Here is a 27012-nt window from a genome sequence, read left to right as displayed (position 1 = left end):
TAGAAAACTTTTCTAGTATACTGTTTCAGACCCATGTATCACTTTGATGCAAAAACCCTAATTAAAAACATTACTGTGTTAAAATTCTTTTTTTTATATATGGCGACTTCTATTAATGGTTAATGCTAACATAAAGAGTGCAAGCCTGGTTACTAAAATTACCACCAAACTAAAGTATTATTCAGTATAAATATAGAATAAATGTAACTAAGTAAATGTGGGTTTTTTGTATGAATTGATTTTAAGCTTGTTTGGGCTAAAAACTAAAAAGTGATAAGCTGAAACTCAGTGAAACAAATGCTGACTAAGGTGAGTAAACCTATTCACATTGATCTTAGATTTCACGTATTCAAATATTAATCAGTGCCTTAAAAAAAACAAAGTATCTGATTGACAGACTTTGGTATTAAAGTCTTATTAAAGCGAAACACTTGTGATGCAATTTGCACAGAAACTCAAACCAGCAATTACAGTAAAAAAAAATCAAATAAACTAAAGCAAGAGTGTCGTTTTTAAAAGGAGTACAGGGCTTGGAGTGATTCCACTGTTTTGTAGCCAAAACAAGTCAAATCGAGGTCGAGGTCCAAACATATCAGATTTTTTGCCAAGACATAAAATCTTTAATTATATTCTAAAAAGACCTGGAAGAGAGGCGGAAACCTAAAAATAGGAGTAACTGGATCTCATCTATTGCCTTATTTATCCTCTTATTGTTAAAAGCAGCTGCACTCTGAACCAGACTGCACTTCATTGGAAAGAAGAGAATTAAAACAGTCCCGGCTGGCACAACGACAAACCTGAAACCCTTCCTGAAGCTCATCGACATTCTGAAGGCCGCTACAACTCAGAAATTTTTATTCTGGAAATTTCATCAACTGATAATAAAATATAAAACCTTCACTCATTTCGTTTAAAAAAAAAAGTCCAAATCTGGGTCAAAATTATTTCTCACAAAGGGCTCAGTAATAGTTTGAAATAACTTAAATTTCTCATCAATGCTCGCTACAACACGAAAACAGGTCCCATCTTCATTGAAACATTCAAGCATTTAACCTTCTCAAAGTGATTTAAATTGGGCAATCAGGCTGCAGGCATTTTTAGGGTTTTCAGAGAGAATAGGTTAGGCATCGCTGACCTAAAGGTGAAAGATCCAATGCTAAAATTCTGATGAGGCATATTACCCATAAAAACTAAACTATGCTAATTATAAAAACCTCTTGATATCTAATATTTTGAATTTTCCTAGAGAACAGCTAGAGTACTTGAAATTTACTAGAGAAATATCCTATTAAAACATTTATTACCATATCCTATTCACATTTAAGAACAAACATAAGTCAAGAATATTTGAATTTATAGGACTCTCACAGCTTAATCACATGTGTCCTTTAATAGTTGTGGAAATTCATTCTTCCACTTGACAGTTTTTCTTTTCATTATAACATTATAATATAATTTTTTTTAAGTGCCATCAGTTTTACAAAGTGAATCTGTTAAGAAAATCCAATTAGAAATCATCAAAACACTGTTTTAGAAAAAGGTTTGACTGGAAACATTTTTTCTAAATGCTGCAGTTTATAGATAGTTTTCATTAAAAACAGTCTGATTAAAGTGGAAGGTTGAAATCCAAGGTTAATCCAGCCAGGATGCTAACTAAGCGAACGTTGCTCTGAACGGATAATTGGAGGTGAGCTTCCCTCCCTCCAAGACATCTACAGGAAGCGCTGCCTGAGGAAAGCGGGGAGGATCATCAAGGACTCCAGTCACCCCAGCCATAAACTGTTCAGACTGCTTCCATCAGGAAGGAGGTTCTGCAGCATCCGGTCCCGAACCAGCAGACTGAGAGACAGCTTTTTCCATCAGGCCATCAGACTGCTGAACACGTCATAGACACCTCAGCTTCACTACTGGAACTTCAACATTATGCACTCCATACTGTACAGTAATGCCACTTGTTTTGCACATATTCAACTCTGTATATTTTATACATTTTATTATTATTATTATTATTTTACTATTTAATTTGTAAAAATGTGTATATACACACACACACACACACACACACACACACACACACACACACACACACACACACACACACACACACACACACACACACGTAGGAAAATATTTAGTATACACATCCAGAAATGCATACACTATTATATATTGTACATATTTATTAGTTTCAGGTTGGCCATTCTTGTATTTTGCTCGTTTGTGTTGTTGTGTTTGCACATCTCTGTTGCTTGTGGGGCTCGCACACAAGAATTTCACTCGCATGTGCTGTGCCAGTGTGCCTGCACATGTGATGTGACAATAAAAGTGATTTGATTTGAAAAAGATGAATCAGTAGTTGAATTATCTGCAGCGATCGTTGGGTTTATCAGTTTGTTGCAGAGAAGATGAAGATAAGAACTACGTGTGAAGGCCACTGTTGTAGGTGAAGGATACATATTTGATCATTTTTGTTCATATAATCTCTAATGAAAAGTATACGAACTGATCCAAAACATAAGAAGTAATCAGGAGTTTGGTAAGATCCAGCACCTGTGTTACACACTCAGCAGTGTGTAACACCGGCTCTCCTACACTACAGATCCACTGAAACAATCTGTCCATCAACTAAAAATGTATTTTTTCTAGAAAAAAGAAAATGACTTCAAGGTTGTTCCAGTGTGCGGATTTTCTCGTTTGCATTTTGAATCATAATCAATTAGGCAAACAAGGAATTTGAAGAGAACACCTTGGACTTAATGTTTTGGTTCTCTGTCATTTTATAGACTGATTACATTAATATAAACTGAAGAAGTAAAAACAACAAAACAACTATTTATACTGGGACAAGGCTCAGACCGCCACTGGTTTCAGCCTGAAACCCAGCTTCAGCTTCTTAACCAGTAACTCTTGTCCCACCCTGCTGCTAAAAGATGGAGAAGTAACCTCTTTCAGTGCATCCTTCCCAATCCCAAAACACACTGATTGGCTGAACCCAGATGCAGAGACAATCAATAGCCTCGCAATATTCACCACAAGATCACAAGCTCTACACCTTCACAGGAGCACTGCTAACAAGCAGGTTCCAAAACAGGAACCCCAGACAGAGGAAGTGCTTTGGTTTCCACACACCTGCCAGCACAATTCATTGTGACAGCTGAATAGAGTCAGCCAAGGAATACAGCATAAATTAGAATATGCTTGCATATACATTGGTCTCCGCTTGGAGATTAAAGAGGGCTTTTTTTGTTAGATGTGGTCTTATCCAAAGGTAGACATACACACTCGCAGGTTACTCTGGTAATAAATCCTTGAAACCAGACTCCCAGATTATTTTGTTAGAGAATGTCACAAGGCAAGCGCTGCATTACCTCTGACTGGAAGCTCTGGTTACGGAGTCATGACTCAACCAAAATTACAACCCTATAGGATGTGGCTGGAAACATCTGTAGTAAAAAGGCTGAAAAAATGTGAAGCACTGAGGCAAGCACTGGCTTCGAGCTGAGCTCCAGGAATGAAAAACATGTATAGACTGCACTGATAATAAGCTGAACGCTGGAACACTCAGTTTAGTCTAGTGGAAGCTGCGCAATATTCTGGTGCATCTCTTTCTTTACAACTAATGAAGACACAGTACTTCTGACAACAGAGCAAATGCTACCTCCAGCTTTCACATTAGCAAGCAATAGTAAAGACATTTCGATTATAGAATAAGATGCTCGACTGTGGCTGACCAAAAACCTTAAAACAAAAGCTGCGTTATCTCACCTCTACACTATGGAAAGTTAATACTAACAATTATATCATAAAATTTGATTGAAAAATGTGCTATTAAAAAATAAAATCAGGCTTATTTTCCTTTTTACATGATGTATCCTTTTCGTTTTAGTCCTCTGTTCATATTTTGACTTCACGCTCTCATGTTGATGGGTTGGATCGGTTAATTTAATTTAAAAATACAGATAAAGCAGGCAATCTGATTGAAACGATGTGCAAAATCACTCAAAATAGTCGCATTTACTACATATAAAACATCCACGACAGCAGACGTATCTTCTTACAGTTCATATGGTCTGTTGTGATTTACATAAACCCTTTTGTTTGCTTGTACTTAGTAAGAATCAGGTTTTTCAAATAAAAACAAAAGGTTTTAAACTGTAGGGAGAGAGATGCTAAAAGGGTTTCAACACGAGCTGCCCAGCTGGAATAGGCAAGCAAACCACATCAGTTTTATTACAGGGTCAGGCAGTTCTGTATTAGATTAGAGGAAGACTATAAAACTGATACAAAAAACACACCCATACCCAGTATTTTCCAGTGTTCGAGAGCTCGCTAATGTCAGTTTTTGTCTTCTTTGGTTAAAAACGTGTCTCCGTGAGAAGAATAAAGGGATAATTTAATCCACTTCGACGTAAATTTAGTTTAAGAGGAATCTGAGAAACATAAGTTACTAGTTTGCTGCATTTGTCACTGAACTGGAAGCCAGTTTCCTGCAGAGCGCGCAGATGCTACAATCAGAGGCTGTTAAAACAGAGACTCAACAAGCAATTACTTCCTGTAAATAAAGCACAAATGGTACAGTATGAGTCACGCTTCTGCTGACGTTGGCCTCCATCACTTGTTGAGTCTCTAAATTTAAGAAACATGACAACCTTGAGATACTGGGGGGAGATAAACAGCTTTTGAGGCTGTCACCAAGGATAATGTAACCACAACAGTGCTTGCTGCTACTGTTTTGTGCATAATGTGCTGTATTCAGCCGAAATGAACGCATTTTAGATGGAGTATTAAAATTAAATCTGCAGAGTTTCAGCCTTTGTAACACAATGCTCTTCCCAGTTCTCTCCTGGTTTATCTGCTTAACCATCTGTGTGACTGATGTAGATAAAGGTAAATAGCTTTTACACTGTAGACACAGACAGGAGCAAGACAAAGATCAATTGTAAACTCAGTAATTCACCCTTAGATGATTTGAATGCTTTTAATGTGTGTTAATGTTAATGCGTTTTTTTTAAGTTTACATATTTTTGGAAATGCACGTGCACAATAGGAATTATTTAATAAAAGGAAACATTTATTTAGTGCAGCTCGTGGTCAGTGTGTATTAACCTTGCGATCTATGGGGAAGCTACTTTAACATGGAGCCTACAGCACAAAACTTACTTGTTATTGATAACAACGCTCTGTGCTTAAAATTTAATGCGGAAAGAGTGGTCACCATAGAGACTGGCCCAACTTAATGTGGTTTACATTCAGCAGCCTGCAGCACCTGATTAGCAAGTTAGAGTGCATAATTGAAAAGAGTGCATACTTTGCAAAATCTAATGTGTTTTAAATGGCAAAGCTAACATGCTCATCTTAGTAGGTACAATAATCACCATGTGGAGCAGATTAGCAAGCATGCAAGCTAACCCTTTCTGAATAACCAAAACAAAATGCAAAGCACAGATAAGGCTGATGGCACTGGCAGGAAATTCTGACCTTTACTTGGCTTGCTATCATATTGTGGTTTATAACTTAAATCCTTCACAAATCAATGACATTCAACTGACCGTCGGACATTACGATTCTGCTAACATGGCTAAAACATCAATGTTTCTCAATAACAAGAATTCAATTTGGTATCTACTTTTGATACATTTCTCCATACCTGTGCCAAAATTCGACTTCAATACCTCAACACAAGCACATAAACGAAGACTACTGCAGTAACTATTATAGTCACTCACCCATTGATCATACTGAGCAGCCCCTCCATCAGGTGGGCCAGGTAAGAGATCTGGGCGTTCTCATCTGGGAATACAGGCCCGTGCATGGAGGCCAGCTGGGCCAGGCACTGAAGGGAATCCTGGGCCATGTCAGAGTCCTCTCGAATCTTCCTGTGTACCTGAACAAGAGGAGAATTTCTTTTTATCATTGTTTTTAAAGTAGAAAAGCAGAGCCTTCGCATAAAAAGGACAGAACCTCTACAATAATCAGTCCACAATGAAGCAGTGAGTGCTCTGGATAATGAAGTACTCCTGTACAGCAAACGTACGGAAAACTGCTGAACACCGTCTGTCAGCTTTAACAATTTAGTGAAGAAGAAAAGATGATCTTTTTCATCAGTCTTCATCAGCCAAAAGGAAACAAAAGTTTCTTTTGGATCAAATATTAATATAACCTAGAGAACAACAATCTTGAGCAGCGCTTGAACACACTTGACCTGCCCATATGGAAAAGAAATAGAAAAAACTTATAAAAGCCTTGCATCAGATGTGGACTACTTCATATAGTGACTCATAGAAGGCTTATATGATTTACTCATGAAAGTGGCCACTTTCATATATTGTTTTAGGAAGTGTCCAAAACATACAAGTTTCATTTATATAATTTTCTAGGGATCTTATATCTGTTTTCACTCTTGTATGCTTTTCATACAAGTTTCACACAAGACAGATACAAACTTTATAAGATTTATATAAATCTTTTCAAAAATGGGTGGGCTCGGCAAAACCTATTAGTCTTATTTTCTCTTTCTTTTAACTTAGGAATGGTATTCCAGTTATTCAAAAGTCATTGCAAATTACTGTGAAATTATTTGTCACCTAAATTTCAACAATATTATTTATTAAAATTATTATTATTATGTTCATCGTCAGACCTTTCTGGCAGGTTCAAGAACAAAAGCCCACGATAAGTGTCTGACCAGTAAAATGTAGTCTGTTCCTAATAACAAACATGACCAACCATCCCAGGCGAGATTGTTGTGGCACAACCAAGTGACCTGTAAATATACTGACCTGTAATATTTTCATAAAAGACAAGCAGCACGCAGCATTCATGAATACTTAGACCGACCGTTCACATCCTCTATGGACCATTTTCTTAGATATTTTTTAATGACAGCGCTATTGACAATATGTCTTACCCATCAGAAGTTTAATGATAATGATTTCTGAAATAATATCTAATCAATGTGTGACTGTTATGTCATAATTAAACACTGCCCGTGGCATTCTGCATTTTAATAAGTTTTTATTCTTAAAATTAAACTGCAATGTAACAAACACCACTTTGAAATAGAAATGTCTCAGGTCAAGAATAAAAAGGTGAACCTGCCTCATCCTCCTGTCCCCAAAAGCGAAAAAAAAAAACAAAACCCATACCAGCTGATAACCTGCAGGATTTATACTCACTGGTGTAATCCCACTACACAGCACACTGAAGCGTCGTGAAATGGCGAATTGATTGTGATCTGTCACTGTGACCCAGGTCTCAAACAAACAATGGCTGAGCAGCCTCAATCAAAATAGAAGAGGAAGAAACAGACTCCTGATGGGGGAGAAAAACAACGAAAACTAAACTGGATGATTCCGTCTCAGTTGCGAGCTTCCATTCAGTTGTGGGATTCGAGGGTTGGTTTGTTGTTTAAGGTCACACTTCAGCAAGAGAAAAAGCATTATTGGATTTGACTGTGCATGCAGACAGGCAAGTGTATGGCAAAGCAGCAGCAGTAAAAGCTCTGAAAGTCATCACAGCCTCTCAGCAACATGTGTTTCCACTATGTGCACGTCTGGAGCTCAAATTCCTTCTTCCTGTGCGCTGTGGCTCTCTTCTCAGCCGGTCCGGGCTCTTTTCCTTTTTCTTCTCCGGTCTCCTCAACTGTCATCCTCTTAAATCCAGAGAGAGTGCTCCTTCATCAACTCCACACTCTTAAACCAACACATGGCCCCATCGCTGAGGCAATCAAACTTTCAACCTCCCTCTCTCCTTTTGCTGGTGCTTCCTCCTCCTCCCCTCAAATGTTCTCCCCTTCTTGCTTCCCCCCTAAATTCTTTATCGCCCCTTCTCCCCGCTCCTCCTCTCTTCTCTTCCCTACAGCTGTGGTGTCCGTTTTGTCGTAAGCCGCGCTGCTGGGAAGAGATCTCAGATGCTAACGTAGCATAACGTTAGTCCTCTCCGTCGCTGCCCTCTTCCAGAGCATGAAGTCATCCTCTGGAAGAGCTCAGCGAGAGGACAGGGGAGGAGGCGAGAGGGGCAACTGGTGAGTGAGCGAGAGAGAAAGAGGGAGGGGTGTAAGAGGCAGACCCAAGCGAGACCCAAGGACTGAACAGCGCGAGCTCTGAAAAAGCAGCTGCACCAGCGAGTGAACCATGCGATGTCAGTAATGTCAGTCGCCTCGACTCTGACTATAAGTAGAGATACTCAGCGAGCACGTGCGAGTGAGTGTGTCCGGGGGGAGTGGATGAAAGCAAGGAGAGCTTTCTGGCACAGGTGATTTTCTTTATTTTGAGGAATATAAAAAACACCCCTTATCAGTATATTAGGGATAGCTCGCTATTTAAACGAATCTTAGCCAGTTTAATAAAAACTCTATTCCAAAACAAAAGATCTTCTTTCAAAAGGTTGTAAAGTTCAGTTTGTTCACATCATTTTAAATGGGAACAGGCTATATAATAAACTGATAATCAACCTCCATCCTCCTAAATTTCTGTGGATCCAGCATTTGGCATCTTCTGTTAGTGAGTTCTCATTCCAATTTAATAAGCTCCAAGGCTACGAGAATCTGTTATTGAAGCATCGCATCCCTCCTTGCTCCGTCTTTGTCCTTTAACTTCAAATCGTGTTTAAAAGAAAATGAAAACATTCCAGGGAGGTAAACCGGGCAAACGAAGCAGAGATAAGCAAAGATTTGATTTGTTGTGGCCAAAATCCCCCGGCACCCCCATACTTCAATAAACTGAATTGGAATTGGCCATGATTTGGATTGTGTTAACAATCCAATTCAGGGTAACAGATTTATGGTTCACGACTCACAAATCAAACCAGAAAAAAGAAAGAAAGAAATGCGCTCCTGACACCTTTGGCCTTGAAATATGCAGATTCCTCCTCTGAAAACTGCTCTTTTGCCATTTGTCTGTAGCTGGGGACCCAGCTCTCATTGCTAATAATGGTCCTCGACATGAAAGCGGGGTCATTTTGACAAAGAACTTTGTGCCTGATGCATTTTCAGGTCTATTTTAAATTTGCAGACTGGAAGTACAAAAAGAAATTGACTTTTAAGGAGCACTAATACAGTCCAGAGGTAGACAAGGAGACGACCCTCAAGGGACTATTAGACAAATTTAAATCAGGTATCATTTTTATACTCAGCTTTAGAAAACTACTTTATGTTACGAAATGGGAGGGTGTAATATCGGCGCGCTGACAAACACTAGTAATCCTTGATTATTCCATCACAAATTAAGCACATAAAACATCTTGAACTTTGTTTGGTTGTTTTTCCAACACTCTGACGCCCAAAGAGATGCTGCTGCATGTGAAAGAGGCCATCACTACACTGAAAAACAAAATAAACCTATCTTAGCAAAAACTTTGGAGGGGCAAATCAATCTGGCAGATATCTTAAAAATTTGATGTTCACTGATCAACTCGCCAAAATAAAAAGGCCTTAAAAAAAGACCATAGAAGACAACTATAGGAGATGATTGCAAATTCACTGTTAAAATATGTTGTTATATAAAGCCTGTTGCTGATCACTAGCACGACTGGTTTCTAGATTTATCAAATATGAAATCCTGACTGCAATACTCCCTGTTGTGGAGATTATCATTGATACCCTGAAGTTCAAATGTATATACTACTACATATTTTGACAAGGCACCAAACCTCGACTTTCATTAGAGCAGCTCTCATTAGATTAAACTGGATTCAAACTCCAAAACACACGCTTTTCAGTGTATATCAAAGTACCAAGCTTCAACACCTGACACTATCGTAGATAAATTATGTAGCCAGGCAGAGAAGAAAGAGTGGTAGAGTGGGGTGAGGAAGACGAGAACCAGCAAAGAGAAAAAAAATGAAAGAAAAGGACAGGTAGACAAGACGGGGAGAGGATGCAGACGAAGAGCAAAAGAACAGACAAAGAAAAGGAGTGGGAGAAAGGGAAAGGCAGGGAGAAATGAGGAATGATATTTATAGAAGGAGACAAAGCCTGGTGTCTGTTACCTCAGGGGGCTCAGAGGCTCATCTTTCTGTTTTTTCAAATCAACACAGTGCTCCCAACTTATTGTCTTCGCTCGCTCTTTTCCACCATCACTCTCTCCATGTCTCAGATTGGGTTACTGTCTGCCCGCAGGCCTCTGCTGCAGCCTCATTAGTCCCTGCACTCCACACTGATTGTGTTTACTGGTAAACATGTAACGCTTTAGCGCATGCAGGCTTTTTTCTAGTTGGCATGTAAACGCAATTTCATATCCCAGTAATCTACATCGTAATATAGTACATTTTATATAACTTAAGAAACAATAGACAGTAATTATAATTCGGTGCTCGTTTTCGCTACTGTTGTAAATACTGAATTAAAAAGAAAAAACGTGCACTTAAATTTGCATAATAAAACTGGCCTAGAAAACCTCTCAAATTTGATAAATGTCCCACAGCATATACTCTATCATCCTCTATCTCATTCTCAGTTCGGAATAGCTGATGCAGAGGTTTAGTAGAGAGTCATCCCGTAACCTAAATATCTAGGTACAACTGGCAAATGAGAGACTAAGGCATTTCACAATCCTAGTTACTAAACTTTTGACCTTAACAACCAGCTGGTTCTCAAAGAAATGTGTAAATTTAAATGCCTAATGGCTCTGTCAATAGGAAAAAAATTGCAAGATTGCAAATAGTTACAGTGACTAACTAGTTACCCAGAGGTTGAGTGTGCAAACCCTCAACTGCTGGGTAACGACATTCAATTGCACAGGAACTGCACAGCTCACATGGTAGGAGGCAACCATTCTCCAACCAACCACAGTCAGACTGAGACAGCTTGGTGAAGGTTTGCAAATAAGTTCCTTCTTATTTACAAATGCAGACAGTTTGACAAACTTCGGCAATCTGTGTCAATCTGCACCAATGAATGTAACTCTTATATGATGCGTCTCTTTTGCAACATGAGACTTAATTCAACTAGGTACCAACTTGTTGTATTCTGGTTATATTCAAACTCAAATCACAACAACAGTCGCCTCAAGGCACTTTATATTGTAAGGTAGACCCTACAATAATACATACAGAGAAAGACCCAACAATCATGTGAGTCCCTATGAGGAAGCACTTTGGCAACAGTGGGAAGGAAAAACTCCCTTTTAACAGGAAGTAACCTCCGGCAGAACCAGGCTCAGGGAGGGGCGGGGCCATCTGCTGCAACCGGTTGGGGTGAGAGAAGGAAGACAGGATAGAAGACATGCTGTGGAAGAGATAACAAGTACGATTCAGCACGGAGAGGTCTATTAACACATAGTGAGTGAGAAAGGTGCCTGAAGAAGAAATACTCAGTGCATCATGAGAATCCCCCAGCAGCCTCCACCTATTGCATGTATATAGGTGGAGGCTATACATGGGGTCTTGCTTTCCTGAGCGTCTATGTCATTATGCAGTTAAATCCCCGATCTGCAGCAACAACATCGTTATTTGTGGAGGAACTTCAGAATTTCTGTTTCAGATCTATGAGGCAGTAGAAGTAGTTAATCAGAATTGCCAACTTGATCCAATTCCATTGCAAACAACCCAAAACCTGACTGGTTTCATCCTAACGCATCAAAGTCACAACAACAAACTGGTCTCAGTCTTTAAAGCATCCATTTCAAAGAAAACAAGATCACAAGTCGACTGCACACTGCTGCAGTAATTTTGGTTGTGCTGCCGTCCCCAGTCACCGTTTTCCCTAATGTGATTGGAGCACACAATTCACACGCTAAAATCGGCTTCATCACTGCTGCCAAACAATGTAACCTGATATCATTTCAGCTTGTTGTGAACCTGAAAAAACACAATAGGGAGCTGGGCTAGTGGTCTGCTGGTGGGTTAGTGATGCATCGGTGCCTAGAGATTCCCAGATTCCACAGAGGCTGGAAAAGATGAGATGTTACCATGCAACGTTGGAAAAACCTCAGTAATCGCTTTGTTTCTCTCGTGACTTCTTCTATTCCAACTCCAGCGTGTCACGACAACCGCGACTAACTACTGCAACTTTACCGACTGTTCTTATCAACTAGGAAATAATTCGATATTATGTAACTAGAGATTTGTGTTGGATACATGTCTCAAGTTTTGAAAGAGCAAAAGGAATATTAGATTATATGTGAGTTTGTGAGGCTGTGTGCCTGTGTTTTCATTTTTATTCCTGCGTGCGTGTCTACTCGTGATGAAATAAACCAGATGCATCTGATTTCATTGCATGAGTTATGTTAGTGCGAGGGTACATAATCACAATTTGATGCTGCTCTCTAAACACTTGGAGGCAAACTGAAACTAAAAACACAAACAGCAAACAACAAATCCATAGTTGGGGGGCCAAAAACATACGTGCCTCCGCTTGTGTGCGCGACCCTTTGTGCTGCCTTCTTTTCTGCTCTTTCTTTTTCGGTTGGAGTGGCAGGGTGCGCCGTGATCACGAGGTGCTAAAAATCGACAAGAGTGGAGTGCGTTTATTTTGAAGGAGCAATCAGTGGCGGTTTCTTCCTTTCAATCTCCAGCAGCCCATTTATCCCCAAACCTCTCTCACTGCTGAAAATTGCATCCACAATTCCCTCCCTCTAAATTGTATTTGTCTGCTCCATCTTTTTCTATCCACCAAGATTACCTCCTTCCATTCCTGCACCTCCTCTAATTTTCTCCTCGCTCTCTTTCCCATTTCCCTCATTCCTCCTACTGTTTGTATTTTCTTCCCATCTCTTGTTTCTTACCCTCTTCTCTTCATCCATCATCCCCCTTCCCTGAATCTCACAGCCATAATTGTCCCGAGCTAAAGCGAGAAAACAGATAAGTGCTTTTCTCCAAAAAACCCAAGGGGCCAGAATGACACTTGGGTGGACTGAGCGTCTTTTCAGCAGCCGAATGGCTTCGACGCGCTGCATAATTATCAAGATGACTTCTGAGATATGTGCTCGTCCTCTCAGCCAGAATGGAGATCTCAACCTCTGCTCTGGGTGGTCACTAATCATCTGCCTCCAGTATTATCTCATTGGTTTGTAGATTCATTCTAGTAATTGTCAGTGAACTTACAGACTGACTCAAGCCACTTGCTTTAATGCCTGCCTTTGACTTTTATTTAGTTAACCTGCTACTTCCAATTTATTGCTGTTCAATTTAGACCTTATTTGCATAGCTTTATAACTATTAACATTACTTTACATTACATTACTTTTGTAATTACTGACCTAAAGAACCATCCGTACTCTCATAAGCTCTGTCCCCATTAAGGTCAGATTTGTTATAGTCCACATTCCAGGCAAGTCAAAGTTTAACCAGGAAGTCATTCTGTAAAGTTTAACTGATGTTTATAACACACAGTATAAACACTAATTTTTAGTTTTACCCTTTCTTTCAAGGTAAGTTTCAGCTACTGTGAAGGACTGCGGAAGTTCTTTGTGATCACCTGGCAGCTTGTGTTTCTTGCTTCCTCCTTCTATATAAACACGGGGGGAAAAAACAAGAAAAAAGAAACCGTTGACAGGAAAAAGTCCAGAGCTTTTAATTATAAAAATATTCTGGATTGCTGAGAATTAAAACATTTTTTTAAAAGACCATTTAAAAAGAAATAAATAAAATTTTAAAATACTGGCAGCTGCCGGTGCTACTCCCCTCAGCTTCCTAGTAGATGGACATATGGCATCAATTTGAAAATCCTAGGGGACATCTTTCCTGATGTATTGTGTTCACAAGATTTTAAGAAAACTTGACCTCTGACCTTGAGGTTGAGGCTAGCGAGATTCGAAGACCTATGGTATTAATTTGAAAATCGTACATCGCCTCCTTCTTGAGTTCTGGGATTCACAAGCTTGCCTGCCTGCCCACCGGAGGTGTGGTGACAATACCCCATCAGCCTTTTACAGCTTAGGGGGTAAACAAAAATAAATAAATCAACAATATGTGCGATGTCTCTGATCAACAACTAAACTTTTTTTGTCTGCATTCACAACAGCTTCTTTTTTTAAACTCACAGCACTGATAAAGAGGGCAAAGGAAGGGAGACTGACAGGCACCCACCCACAGACAGAGGGAGACTCCCAAGAGGCCCTCAATAGGATGAAGTGTGTGTGTGTGTGTGTGTGTGTGTGTTATGGTTGGGTTACTGTGGTTGTTAACAGGGGCCCCTAATCCTGGGCTGGGTTCTAATCCTGCCACTGGACTATGACCCTGATGGCGCGTGTCTATAAGACCCCCCCTCGACACACACAGACACACTCTTTAGCCTGTTGCCACTCAGGGACACACGGCAGCTGAGACAGCAGAGTATCCCATTAAAGTGAATAAACACACCCAAACACACCTCAGATCCAAACAGAGGGTATGCACAAACATCTAGTGCACAAGCTCAAACTGTCAAACTGACATAATCCCGTAGAGACGGACGTGTGTTAGCAACACACATGAAAATGGAGACAACACAAGAAGGATGATGGTGCAACATACGCACACAGACACGCACACACCGGCAGCTGACATCTCCACAGCAGCCTTACAATAACAAACAGTTGAGCTACTAGAAATACCGCAGCGAGAGATGAAACGGGAGGTCTGACAACTGAAACCGCCGCAAAAAGCCTCCCGCAGATTCCAGCAGCAAAGAGAAGCTACGGAAAAACGACAAATATTTTTATTCGAGCCAAACGGCCGCGATCAGCCAATCAAGTCCTTGATTAGGCTGCTGTAATTTGTACAACAAACTGTGATTACATCCACTGCTTAGCGCCAATTACAGTTAATGGTGATTTCTTTGTGATCAAAGTTGTGACAATCAGAGGGAAAACTTTCTGCTGTGTAGAGAGAAAAGAAGAAGAAAAAAAAAGACAGACTGTCAAAGAGTGGTAATTATCAGGCAATGCAAATGAGGGCTTATGAACAAAACATGAGTGTTTCACCAGTTCAACAGCAACAAAGCTCTCCAGACACAGCAGAGGAAAATGACAGGATTGTAGTCGCAGCTGAGAAAGAATAACTCAGACCTCTGGCCAACAGGATATGCAGACATATAACCAATGAAATATCGCATTCAGAATAATTCACAAATAAATAAATTATGACATTTCATTTTTCACATCTTAACGTGAATCATTGAACAACAACAACAACAACTCAAACTCAACTATATGGTAGTAGTTCTGGCATTGTGGACAAATGCTAAATCCTGATTTTTTTTTTTTTTTTTAAAAAGCCCCAAATTTTCAACTGATGGAAGCATAAAGTGCAGATGACTTGACATGAATACAAAAAAAAAGAAAAAAGCATACCATTATTAAGAGGGAGGGTCCCTTTGGTGGTCACGTTCCCTTAAGATTTTTTCATGTTCACTGGATTGAATCAAATAATTTCTGCAGATTTTTCAGTTTCTTCCTCAAAACTCGTAAACTGGATTCAAATCTAGAATATGGGGAATTCTCCTGATATAGTTAAGCTTTTGAAACCAGTGAGAGACACGATGCTGTAAAATGTTGGAAGTAGCCGCACACTGTAAAGAATAACACCCAAGATATGCTGTGGCACCACAACAACACTGATCTGTATTATATGCCCTAAAATATAGAGAGAGGGATCAGCCGGAGTCCAGATCACTGATGCAGATGTTAATTCTACCGTCTGTAACCTAAGCAGAAATCAACAGTCACCCATCCAGGGTTTCCCAGTTAGCCACCTCGAGGCTTGATGTGTGACCACAATTGTAAAAACTAAACAATCGAAGCCTGTCAGCTCTCGGCAGTATGTCTGCAAAAGAGCCCACAGCTTCAGTAGCGTTTAGTAGAGATGTAGAAGACAGGTGGAAGATAAAAGGAAGGAGCCACATATGGCAGCAGGCAACTGAAAGGCTGTACAGTGAAGCAGTATCTGGTAACTGGCTGCCAGTGAGCATAGATGGATGCTGGAAGGAAGAAGAGCTGACCAGTTTGTTCCAATCCTCTCATCCGCACTGTGTGCTCAGCCAGCGTGGGCCGTCTCTTAAAACACACGGAACAAAAATACACATTTACTTCACCGGGCGGTCCTCTGGACATTAACACAATAACACGACCCCACGGCAAAGCACTCATAAATCTACTTAATGGTGCATTCAATAAACCCACAAAGCTAGTGCAAACTTAAGATGTGCCAAACGAGGCGGTCAAATGAAATCCTTCTGCCCCACATGAAAAGACGAGTTCTCTCTCTTTGCTTATAATAAATAAACCGCCTGTCAGGAGAGGAAAGGAGGAGACAAGAACAACACAATAAAGAGACAAAATGACTTTGTTTTGGATAAAAACTTTGGGGAAAAGAAATCTTCTGGTGTAGTGGTGATTCTGGTGGAGGCAACCATTGCTATACAAGTTTCATCAGAAGCTACTGTAACAACTTCATGCATGCGAAAGTGTGCAGAGGAACTCATGATACTTCACATCAGGGTTTAAGGTTCAAATTCAGCATCAAACACTTCAAAATAAATTAAAATAAAATACAACTTTGAGAAGCTGGTAGAGCTCTGAGAAGAAAAACAGAGATCCAGCATGGACGGGATACTCACAGTGAAGAAGAGGTCCATGACACGTGTGTCCAATAGCGCTTCCCTCCAGGTCTCTGTGGGCTTAAGCGTGACGTTCTGCGTGGCCTCGAACATGGCGATGTAGTGGCGCCCCAGTGAATCGCCGCCAGTTAAGGCCAGTAACAGCATGAAGAGGAGGAGGAGGAGGAGGAGAGGGAGGAGTACCACACAAAGAGCACACTCTCAGTTGATATTCTGGTTTCGTTTGACTGGCAGCAGAAACTTGTCAATTGTTAACCAGCTCTTCCTCTCATTGACCCTGTCAATCTTTATTCCACGAGTTTTTGTTTTTTCTAATTTTCTCACCCTGCCCTCCTTGGTGGCTTTGTTTTCTTCGCTCTTCCTTCTTTCTCCTTTGTCAGCTCTTCATTTGCCACAGCTTTTACCCACACAGTAAATCTCAACTTCTTTCTCACACTTTTGCCCACTGTCCCTCTCCCTCCATCTGCTTTCTCAGACTTTCCCCGGTCTTTACCCTCTGACTTTGCCTGACACCTTCTTCCCTTCTTGTCCTCTTATTCACCCCTCTTCCTACCAGCCCTCCCTTCTTTCGCTGTTTTCTCTCTTCTGCTTCCTCAAGATCTGAAAAGCTCCAGACACACTCTCGCCGCAGCCAATCCACACTTGGCCTCTTTGTCCACTCCTCTGCAAGACGTCCTCGAGACTCCTTACTGCCCTGAAACACTCCCCCTCCCTCCTCAGCCAATCACTTTGTCCCTCCTTCGGACTGCTTCCCAGTCCTGAAACCAAGGCCCCCCTCATACTTCTATCACACTCTGTCCTCTCATGTCAATCAACACTCTTTTCCCTCATGAACATTTTTAAATTGTACTCCTTGGTCCTAACATGACACTTTCTCTCTCCTTGTCCGCACAACCCGACCTTCTCATTTGAAACCATCATCTTAAACCCACAATCACTCTCTGTTCTGAAGGCTATAAAAACATTTTCATCTTAATGTCCCTCGTCTCCTTTCTCCCAAACAAATCTGTTTTCCACGCTCTCACAACACACAGTCTCCTTATTTAAGACTTTCTCTGCACCCACAAGCTTTTCACAAACCCACAACACACACACACTCTCCCTGTCCTTATTCTAAAACGCTAAAGACACATCCACAACAAGCTTTTTATTTTCTCCTTAGCTCATCAAGAACAATTCTGAACCTTAACACTACTTCCCTTCCCTAGGCCAACCGGGGCTTTTCTCTCTCCTTAACCAAGCACCTCACAAAAACCCACAACACTTTGCACTCATCAGACAATTTGTCTTGCTTTATTAACCACCATCAAGAACCACTTCTTTGTTCCTTATCCCCCCAAAAATAATAAATTTGTCTCCTACTGTAAAATACATTTTCACCACAAATCAAACAACAAGTAGGTTCCTTCTGTTTTCTGTCCTCCTGGCTTTTGGAAGTGCAAACAATCTCTTACCTCACTAGAGAACAATCCATCAAACCTCTCTCTTCATGGCCTCTCTGCAATCCTCCCTCCAACGCCGGCCTCGTCAAAACAAACTCCCACAGGAGACTCAATAAACCTGAGATTATCTGTATATATCAACAGCTTCACAGCTTCAGTTGACGCTTTTCATTATGAATTAATTTACTGAATATTTTTCTAACACATTCTCTCATAACCTGCTTAAAGCGCATGGACAGATGGATTTTTCTGACAGAAAACAAAAGACACTATCCCAAACCAAAGGATGACATCAAATATTTTGTTTGCCAGAGGAACGGTTTAAGGCCCGACCAGAATCAGCTACAACTGAGGAGAACCATCGGCTTTCATGTGTGAAAAATTAATTTCCATAGTTGCTACCAACTGCTAAATCCCAAGTTAAACCCAAAGGCTAAACTGGCCTATCCATCCATTTTCCTAACTGCTTATCAAATTCAGGGTCATTGAGGGCAGGAGCCTATGTCAGCTTTTACGGGGTAGGGGGGTGGACACACCCTGCACAGGTCACTAGACCTAACACAGAGAGTCAGACAAGCAATCACACTTACATTCAAGTGCACAGCCAACTTTGAATCATCAGTTAACCCAACATGCAAGTATTTGGACTGTTGGGTTATACAGGAGAACCTGCGCAGGCACAGGCAGGACGCGCTAACTGCACACCCAAAGCTGCACCCTCCCCTCACATGAAACTCAGGGACACACAGGGTGGAGAGAAAAAAAAAACCCAACGAAAAAATAACTTAAAAACAAACAAACAAAACAAAACAAGATTAAAAAAGAAAAGAAAAAAAAAAGCACACCGATCCATATCACTACCCTGCGGCTCAGTGACAGCACAAGGAAACTTCCATAGGAATGTTTGATCAAAGCCAAACGGCGACAGAGGCTGGCAAGGTCACGCATTCCTGCCACACCAGTCGACAGTCACTCCCCGTGCACACACCCCACCACAACACACCACACCACACTTCTCGGCACAGAAGTTGGCACCTGTTTAAGGGCCTGTGGGATTGTGTGTGTGTCCGTCCATCCAATGATTGGCTTTCAGGCTACTTTAAAAATAGTCGTGGCGAGGCACAGGACCTCTAACTGAACCTTAGGGGGAATGAGAAAGAGGTCAGATAAGTAGTGAGTGTTCCTCAATGACTAACAAACAACTGGAGTTAACCATTTCATTCTGATTAAACACTTTCCTTTCACGATTAGTTCCTCTGAAAGCCCCTCTTAACTTGATTTTAAACACTCTTTTTTTTGTCTAGCTTAAATGTCAGTTGTCATGTTGGCTTTATAAAACTAACCAAGGTTGTTGCCTTTTAACGTTCCTGTCATGTTCTAAATCAAATTCCTGTTTGTCAATCATCAGTGAAAAAGCCCAGGAGAAAAAAATATATATTTATGAGGCCAGAGACAAAAGAGAGAAGCAGGTTAACGCGTGGTCCTAATGCAAGTGCGGCTAACTTGCGACACGCAACTAGACGCAGTCTCCACAGGGAGGGACCACCTCTGTGATAAAGGTCGTACAAACACTCCTAAAGATCAAATGACTGAGACTAAACTCACAAAACCTCAGGAATGATAACTACACAGCTACTTCAGACATTTCATGCAGATGGACAGAGCAGTGATGCAGTCTGACAGGCAGAATTACAGTAAAACTGGAAGAAATGTAACTGGTTTGAACCCTCCACTGTATTGGATTAAGAGCAGATTATAAACACTAGTGCTCAGGAATACGTTATCTTTACAACTTCCAAGCAGATGACTGAAAATAACTTGGAAGCAACTTTCTAGGAAAAAGATAACATAATATAGCCAAGTGCAGCATGCTTATTAACACTTTTTATACCTGTGCAATGTCCTTGTAACGAAATGGAATTTTAATTATTTTATTTGAAAGTAAATATTTAAGGGCAGGCCTGCTAAAATAAGTCAGGTTCTTACAAGACCATATTATGGAGTGGAAACATTTTCTCCTCCTACATCTTTATTTAACAGTCGCCATGTTGCTGTGCACCATGTTCTTTTATTCAACTCTTCTTTTATTTTACCAATATTAATGCGATAAGGACTGTTTTCCTTTAACTTACAAGAAAAAAAATACATGCCATCACTATTATAGGCAATCACGACCTTACAATCACTGAGTCTGACTTAATTTTTTTTCCTTTTACAATCATTGTTCAAACGGAGTCTCTCCTCTCTTGTAAAATACCTGGAAGTTAGGTAAAGTTAAAAGACTCCACTACTCGACTACTTGCAATGTAAGACGGGGAAATATTGCTTGTTTAACCACAAAATTACCAAGAAATTGCGCAGTACTTAAAATTACTTGCAGAATAATTTGTCACCCTTCCTGTAAAACACCTGAAATTAAGTAGCACTAAAATGACTCGCGTTACCTAAAATTACTAACACGTTACCTAAATTACAGCATAATTCTTTCTTTGTTTCCTGTAAAAACATTACTTGTTAACCCCTTATTGCACTTTACCTACCTTTAAGTATTTGTAGGTGAATATAATATAATCCCTTCATTGGCTTCCTGTTAAATCCAGAATTGAATTCAAAATCCTGCTCCTCACATACAAGGTCTTAAATAATCAGGCCCCATCTTATCTCAATGACCTTGTAGTACCATATCACCCTATTAGAGCACTTCGCTCTCGCTCTGCAGGCCTACTTGTTGTTCCTAGAGTATTTAAAAGTAGAATGGGAGGCAGAGCCTTCAGTTTTCAGGCCCCTCTTCTGTGGAACCAGCTTCCAGTTTGGATTCGGGAGACAGACACTATCTCTACTTTTAAGATTAGGCTTCAAACTTTCCTTTTTGCTAAAGCATATAGTTAGGGCTGGACCAGGTGACCCTGAATCCTCCCTTAGTTATGCTGCAATAGACGTAGGCTGCCGGGGATTCCCATGATGCATTGAGTTTTTCCTTTCCAGTCACCTTTCTCACTCACTATGTATTAACAGACCTCTCTGCATTGAATCATATCTGTTATTAACCTCTGTCTCTCTTCCACAGCATGTCTTTATCCTGTCTTCCTTCTCTCACCCCAACCAATCACAGCAGATGGCCCCGCCCCTCCCTGAGCCTGGTTCTGCCGGAGGTTTCTTCCTGTTAAAAGGGAGTTTTTCCTTCCCACTGTCGCCAAAGTGCTTGCTCATAGGGGGTCATATGATTGTTGGGTTTTTCTCTGTATCTATGAAGCGCCTTGAGGCGACTTATGTTGTGATTTGGCGCTATATAAATAAAACTGAATTGAATTGAATTATAATGACATTACATTTTTTATATATTTGTAATAACTAATGTAATTTATGACCGTTAAGCACTGGCTATTAGTATGGCATGGCTCGTGCATGTTCTCTGGGTTTACTTATAGATGTGGTACACCCAATATGTCCTTTGTGAAAAAGAAACTACGGACAATTTTTTATTTCCTCACTTAAATACGATTAAAACATTTATGTACTTTTCTAAAGCAGTTACATGACTTAAAAGTTACAGTTTGAATACCCACTTCTCACTAACTGTTCACGCACTTCACGTTCACTGCTTATAAACAGAGGAGCTTGCTGAGCTGACGAGTGAATTTACAATTTCAACAGCTCTTTTAAAAACAAGAGGGGAAAAAAAAAAAAAAAAAAGATGGTGTGGTTGAGTGTGCGTTTGTGTGCGTGTGTGTAGCGTACGTGCCTCCAGGATGAGTAATATACATGGAGTGACTAGGACATGTGGCTGTGGTTTGGTGGGTTTTTAAAAGACATCACCTGCTACTATATGAACTGTTCCAGCAGGTTCAGGAATAACCAGAGTGACACGTCAGTTTTCCCACTGCAGAGATAAGATGTACTGACAGACGCACGCACACACACAGTAAACCACTGACCACAAGAGTTTAAATCAAATACAAATGAAGAGATTTGAACACCCAGAGCTCTCACATGTAGCTTCCAAAACTGCCATCATACAGACATTCAAACCAACTTTGTAACACCTTCATTAACTCCAGCCAACAAAGAAACACTAATAAATCAGAAACAGCTGGCTGTTCAGCACTCATGGATGCACACTACCTCAGCCCAGGTATTGTGCATCAAAGCAGCGCTCCCCTCTTCGAAACGTGAGGGAACACAGCTGCAGTTAAAAACCATCCTCTTTCGCTTCGTGAGCTATAATTCAATGCACACTGCTGAGCAAAAAAGCAACCGCACGACTCAAACGGAGCAAATGTGGGCAGATTCCTTTCATGGCATACTGAGCAGCTGAATTATGTGCACCACAAGTCCAAACAACACAATATTTCAACGCCAAATCTGGTTTGATGATTTTGTTACCACATGCTACTCAAAGTGAACAAACTATAAATTTAATAATATGAACACTAATGGTACGTTGTCAGCTCCTTTACAGATTTCTAGAATAAAAAAAACAAGCGTTAACAGACCGAGGGTCTATTTACATTTACCAATATTTCAACAGTAGCCAAGGACAAATCTGACTTCATCATTCTAGATAAGAAGTTAAAGTATCAGAAAAGTTATTACATTTTGTTTTGTGTCATTTCTTGCTGTGCCTCCATGAAAGCCTAAACAATGTTTTTAAATAACACTGTTGGCAACTAATGCTAAAACTAAACTCTTCTTATATGAAATTGGTGGGATCCTGAATTTTATGAACAATCTTTAAGATGTTTCAGGTTGTAACACAATAGTGAACTCTTGTAGGGGGACGCAAAAAAGGACGATGCCAGTGAGTTTTGTTTTGTCTTCTTTTTTTTTTAAATGCAAATAGCTAAACCAGTCAATAACATGGCAGCAATTCATTGCGTAAGTACACAGACATGGTCAAGACAACCAACTGGAGTTCAAAGTGAGCAGCAGAACGGTGAAGAAAGGTATTTTAAGTGACTTTGAATGTGGCACGGTTGTTTGTGCCAGTCGGGTTGGTCTGAGTTTTTCTGAAATTGTTGATCTGCTGGGATTTTCCCACACAACCATCCGAGTGTTTACAGAGAATTGTATGAAAAGGGAAAAATATTCAGTCAGCAGCAGTTCTCAAGCCGATAGAAAGACTTGAGAACTACAGAAAACCACAGCAGGTGCCACTCCTGTCAGCTAAGAACAGGAAAGTAAGGCTACAGACCACACTGGCTCACCAAAATCAGACAACAGAAGACTGGAAAAACGCTGCCTGCTCTGATGAGTCTCGATTTCTGTTGTAACATTCAAATGGTAGGGTCAGAATCTGGTGTAAACAACATGAAAGCATGGATCTATCCTGCCTTGTATTAATGGGTCAAGGTGCTTGTGGTGGTGTAATTGTGTGGGGGATTTTTCTTGGAGCACTTTGGATCCCTTAGCACCAACTGAGCATTGCTTAAAAACCACAGCACACCAGAGTACTGTTGCTGACCATGACCCTCCCTTTATAACCATAGTGTACACATCTTCTGATGGCTGCTTCTGATAGAATAATGTGCCATGTCACAAAGCTCAAAGCATCTTAAACTGTTTTCCTAAACATGACAATGGAGCTGATTGTACTCAAACGGCCTCTAAATTCACCAGATCCCAGTGTAATAGAGCAACCTTTAACTGTGGTGGAACAGGAGATAAGGATGTGCAGCCAAGAAATCTGCAGCAAGTGTAAAATGCTATCATGTCATTGTGGACCAGAATCTCTGAGGAATCTATACAGCACCTTATTGAAACTCTGCAATGAAGAATTACAGCACTGCTGAAGGTAAACGGGGTTCTGTGTTAATTTCTTCTTGCTTCCTTTATTCTCTTCTTGCACTGAGATCATGTTCTCAGACTCCAATTTTTAACATAAAACAATCAATGCCAGTATTGAGGATTCACTTTAGTTTGCTGACTGCAGACTAAAGATTGGTTTTCAAATGGCTAACCAATGCCAAGTTTCTGCAACTCTGTGACTAAATTGATTTTGCCCCTTTGCAACATCCATTTCAGCTTCACATTTCCAGCTCCTTCACAACAGTAGCTACTTGCAGACAAAGCATGTTGCAAATCAGCATGACAGTATTTTTGTGACTGTTTTAAATGGCCAACAATCAGTCCATCTCAGCAATCAACGTTTTGCAAGCCTAGACAACCTTGATGCTGGAGGATCCTGGATTAGCAAGCTTCTCCTATATCCTCTATTCATTATTGTTGATCCAGACTAAGGATGGGCTCGCTGCACAGGAAGACTGGATGACAGTCTGCCAGTGGCTGTGTGAAGACCGCAGCGCTATGCTAAGGCACGTGGTAGGGTTTAAGTGATATATCCTGTCTTAAGACTCAACTGCAGCCTTGCCATGTGAAATAACAGTCCAGGAATACTTCCTCAGCGATGCCACCCCCTCCCTTTCTTTACCCCAATATTCCTCTACTGTTTGGCCCCCCCATCGGTTTACACAGCAGTTGTCATTAATTCTCCCTCTACTGGATTAAAGCAGTAACACAGTAATTACACCACTGTGCTCAACGTCAGCTTGCTTTTTCAAGATCAGGAAGTAATACTGTGTGGACAAGGCTATGAAAGTTGGTTGTATATTAATTTAATTAATTAATGTCATCGATGACGCACAGCAAGAAGTGAAATGATTAGAATTAGAAACAGAATATACTTGAAATCTCTCACAGCCTTGAAAAATGCACTGGCTGACTAAATGTCCATCGGCATATGCTGCATCTGTATTCTCCCTCCCACCTGTGTTTAGACAGTAGTCGCTAAAGATTCGCCATACAGGTCAGGGCCAAGGCAAACATCCAGCATCAGCTTACACGCTCCTAATCCTAACCTTAACCTGAGGGTCAAAATGCCTACAGACTGATCCTTAAAGACGAGAAAATAGCGAGCCACGCAGAGACGACTGTCTCTTCAGTACAAGAATAACTCCTATTCAGGCAGCTGGGGGCAATTATTTCTCAGAGAAGGTAATGCCAGTTTTATTAAGCTTCACAAACGTGTAAACAGTAGGGGTGCAACGATGCTCGTATCGATATTGAACCGTTCGATACAGTGCTTTCGGTTCGGTACGCATATGTATTGAACAATACAAAATTTTTAATTTATTTTATCAACTTTCCTTCTGACGATGCTGTCTGTGTTGAGCGCTCAGTGGATCTGCACTCGACAGTGCAGCCTAGGCGGAGTAGTCGAACGCAGATTCACTGAGTGCAGGGCAAGCTAGCGAGACAGAAGTTAAGCTCTGGTTGCAACATGGCAAATTGAACCTCCCCCACCCTCATTCAGATCTGGCGTTTGGAATTATTTTGGTTTTTATGTGACGTATGACTCTGAAGGTAAGCGAGTCATGTACTAAAGTAAAACAGTATGTTGGATGTGCCACGCAATGCTCAATTACATGGGTGGGAACTAGTGTGTTAGCGCAGTTAGCTCGTTAACGTGTTGACGCCGTCCAGCCCCACGCACGGGGCGATCCGCGGTAGCTCGTTAACGGAGATTTGCCGCGTTGTGCTGTCAGCGTTAATCTCGTTGAAATGACGTTAACGCCACTAGTGGGAACACAACGAATATGACTGCACATTTACGCCGACATCATCCTCGTGCAAAGACAAGTGGAAGCAGACAAAAACAACAAGCACGCATGCTACAAACTTTACCCGAGTCATTTAGACAGCCGTTAGCACAGGATTCTCCTTATGGGGACCTGATATGTTTAATATGCTGCTGAGAATATAGCCCAGAAGAAGCGTATAGTATAGCTTTTATTTTGGAAAGAGCCATTTCTCTGAAATAAACTCTTTTCCAAAGATGAGTGATTTCTCGATCAGATAGATTTATTATTTTTATTACTTTGTTGCATGGATCTATCCTGCCTTGTATTAATGGGTCAAGGTGCTTGTGGTGGTGTAATTGTGTGGGGGATTTTTCTTGGAGCACTTTGGATCCCTTAGCACCAACTGAGCATTGCTTAAAAACCACAGCACACCAGAGTACTGTTGCTGACCATGACCCTCCCTTTATAACCATAGTGTACACATCTTCTGATGGCTGCTTCTGATAGAATAATGTGCCATGTCACAAAGCTCAAAGCATCTTAAACTGTTTTCCTAAACATGACAATGGAGCTGATTGTACTCAAACGGCCTCTAAATTCACCAGATCCCAGTGTAATAGAGCAACCTTTAACTGTGGTGGAACAGGAGATAAGGATGTGCAGCCAAGAAATCTGCAGCAAGTGTAAAATGCTATCATGTCATTGTGGACCAGAATCTCTGAGGAATCTATACAGCACCTTATTGAAACTCTGCAATGAAGAATTACAGCACTGCTGAAGGTAAACGGGGTTCTGTGTTAATTTCTTCTTGCTTCCTTTATTCTCTTCTTGCACTGAGATCATGTTCTCAGACTCCAATTTTTAACATAAAACAATCAATGCCAGTATTGAGGATTCACTTTAGTTTGCTGACTGCAGACTAAAGATTGGTTTTCAAATGGCTAACCAATGCCAAGTTTCTGCAACTCTGTGACTAAATTGATTTTGCCCCTTTGCAACATCCATTTCAGCTTCACATTTCCAGCTCCTTCACAACAGTAGCTACTTGCAGACAAAGCATGTTGCAAATCAGCATGACAGTATTTTTGTGACTGTTTTAAATGGCCAACAATCAGTCCATCTCAGCAATCAACGTTTTGCAAGCCTAGACAACCTTGATGCTGGAGGATCCTGGATTAGCAAGCTTCTCCTATATCCTCTATTCATTATTGTTGATCCAGACTAAGGATGGGCCCGCTGCACAGGAAGACTGGATGAGAGTCTGCCAGTGGCTGTGTGAAGACCGCAGCGCTATGCTAAGGCACGTGGTAGGGTTTAAGTGATATATCCTGTCTTAAGACTCAACTGCAGCCTTGCCATGTGAAATAACAGTCCAGGAATACTTCCTCAGCGATGCCACCCCCTCCCTTTCTTTACCCCAATATTCCTCTACTGTTTGGCCCCCCCATCGGTTTACACA

The 27012-nt window shown here is 40.8% G+C and overlaps 1 protein-coding gene and 1 long non-coding RNA gene across 3 annotated transcripts in view; both read right to left on the bottom strand.

The window, feature by feature from the left end:
* The window catches only part of xpo4 (exportin 4), a 59368-nt gene that overhangs the window by 15748 nt on the left and 16608 nt on the right, over positions 1–27012 (bottom strand). For both annotated transcript variants that reach the window (XM_080902295.1, XM_080902296.1), the window contains 2 exons: positions 16535–16647; positions 5727–5884 (listed from right to left, as the gene is read on the bottom strand). In XM_080902295.1, the coding sequence (XP_080758421.1) occupies positions 5727–5884; positions 16535–16647 (271 nt within the window). The remainder of the gene's footprint in view (positions 1–5726; positions 5885–16534; positions 16648–27012) is intronic.
* LOC308409498 lies at positions 17725–21207 on the bottom strand. The gene is made up of 2 exons (XR_013974021.1): positions 20517–21207; positions 17725–19116 (listed from the first exon to the last, which is right to left on the bottom strand). It is a non-coding gene; the product is annotated as an uncharacterized lncRNA (long non-coding RNA).

Source organism: Rhamphochromis sp. 'chilingali' (genome assembly GCF_963969265.1).
Source record: "Rhamphochromis sp. 'chilingali' genome assembly, chromosome: 14".
NCBI classification, from domain to species: domain Eukaryota; kingdom Metazoa; phylum Chordata; class Actinopteri; order Cichliformes; family Cichlidae; genus Rhamphochromis; species Rhamphochromis sp. 'chilingali'.
This window is presented reverse-complemented; position numbering and strand designations above follow the sequence as displayed.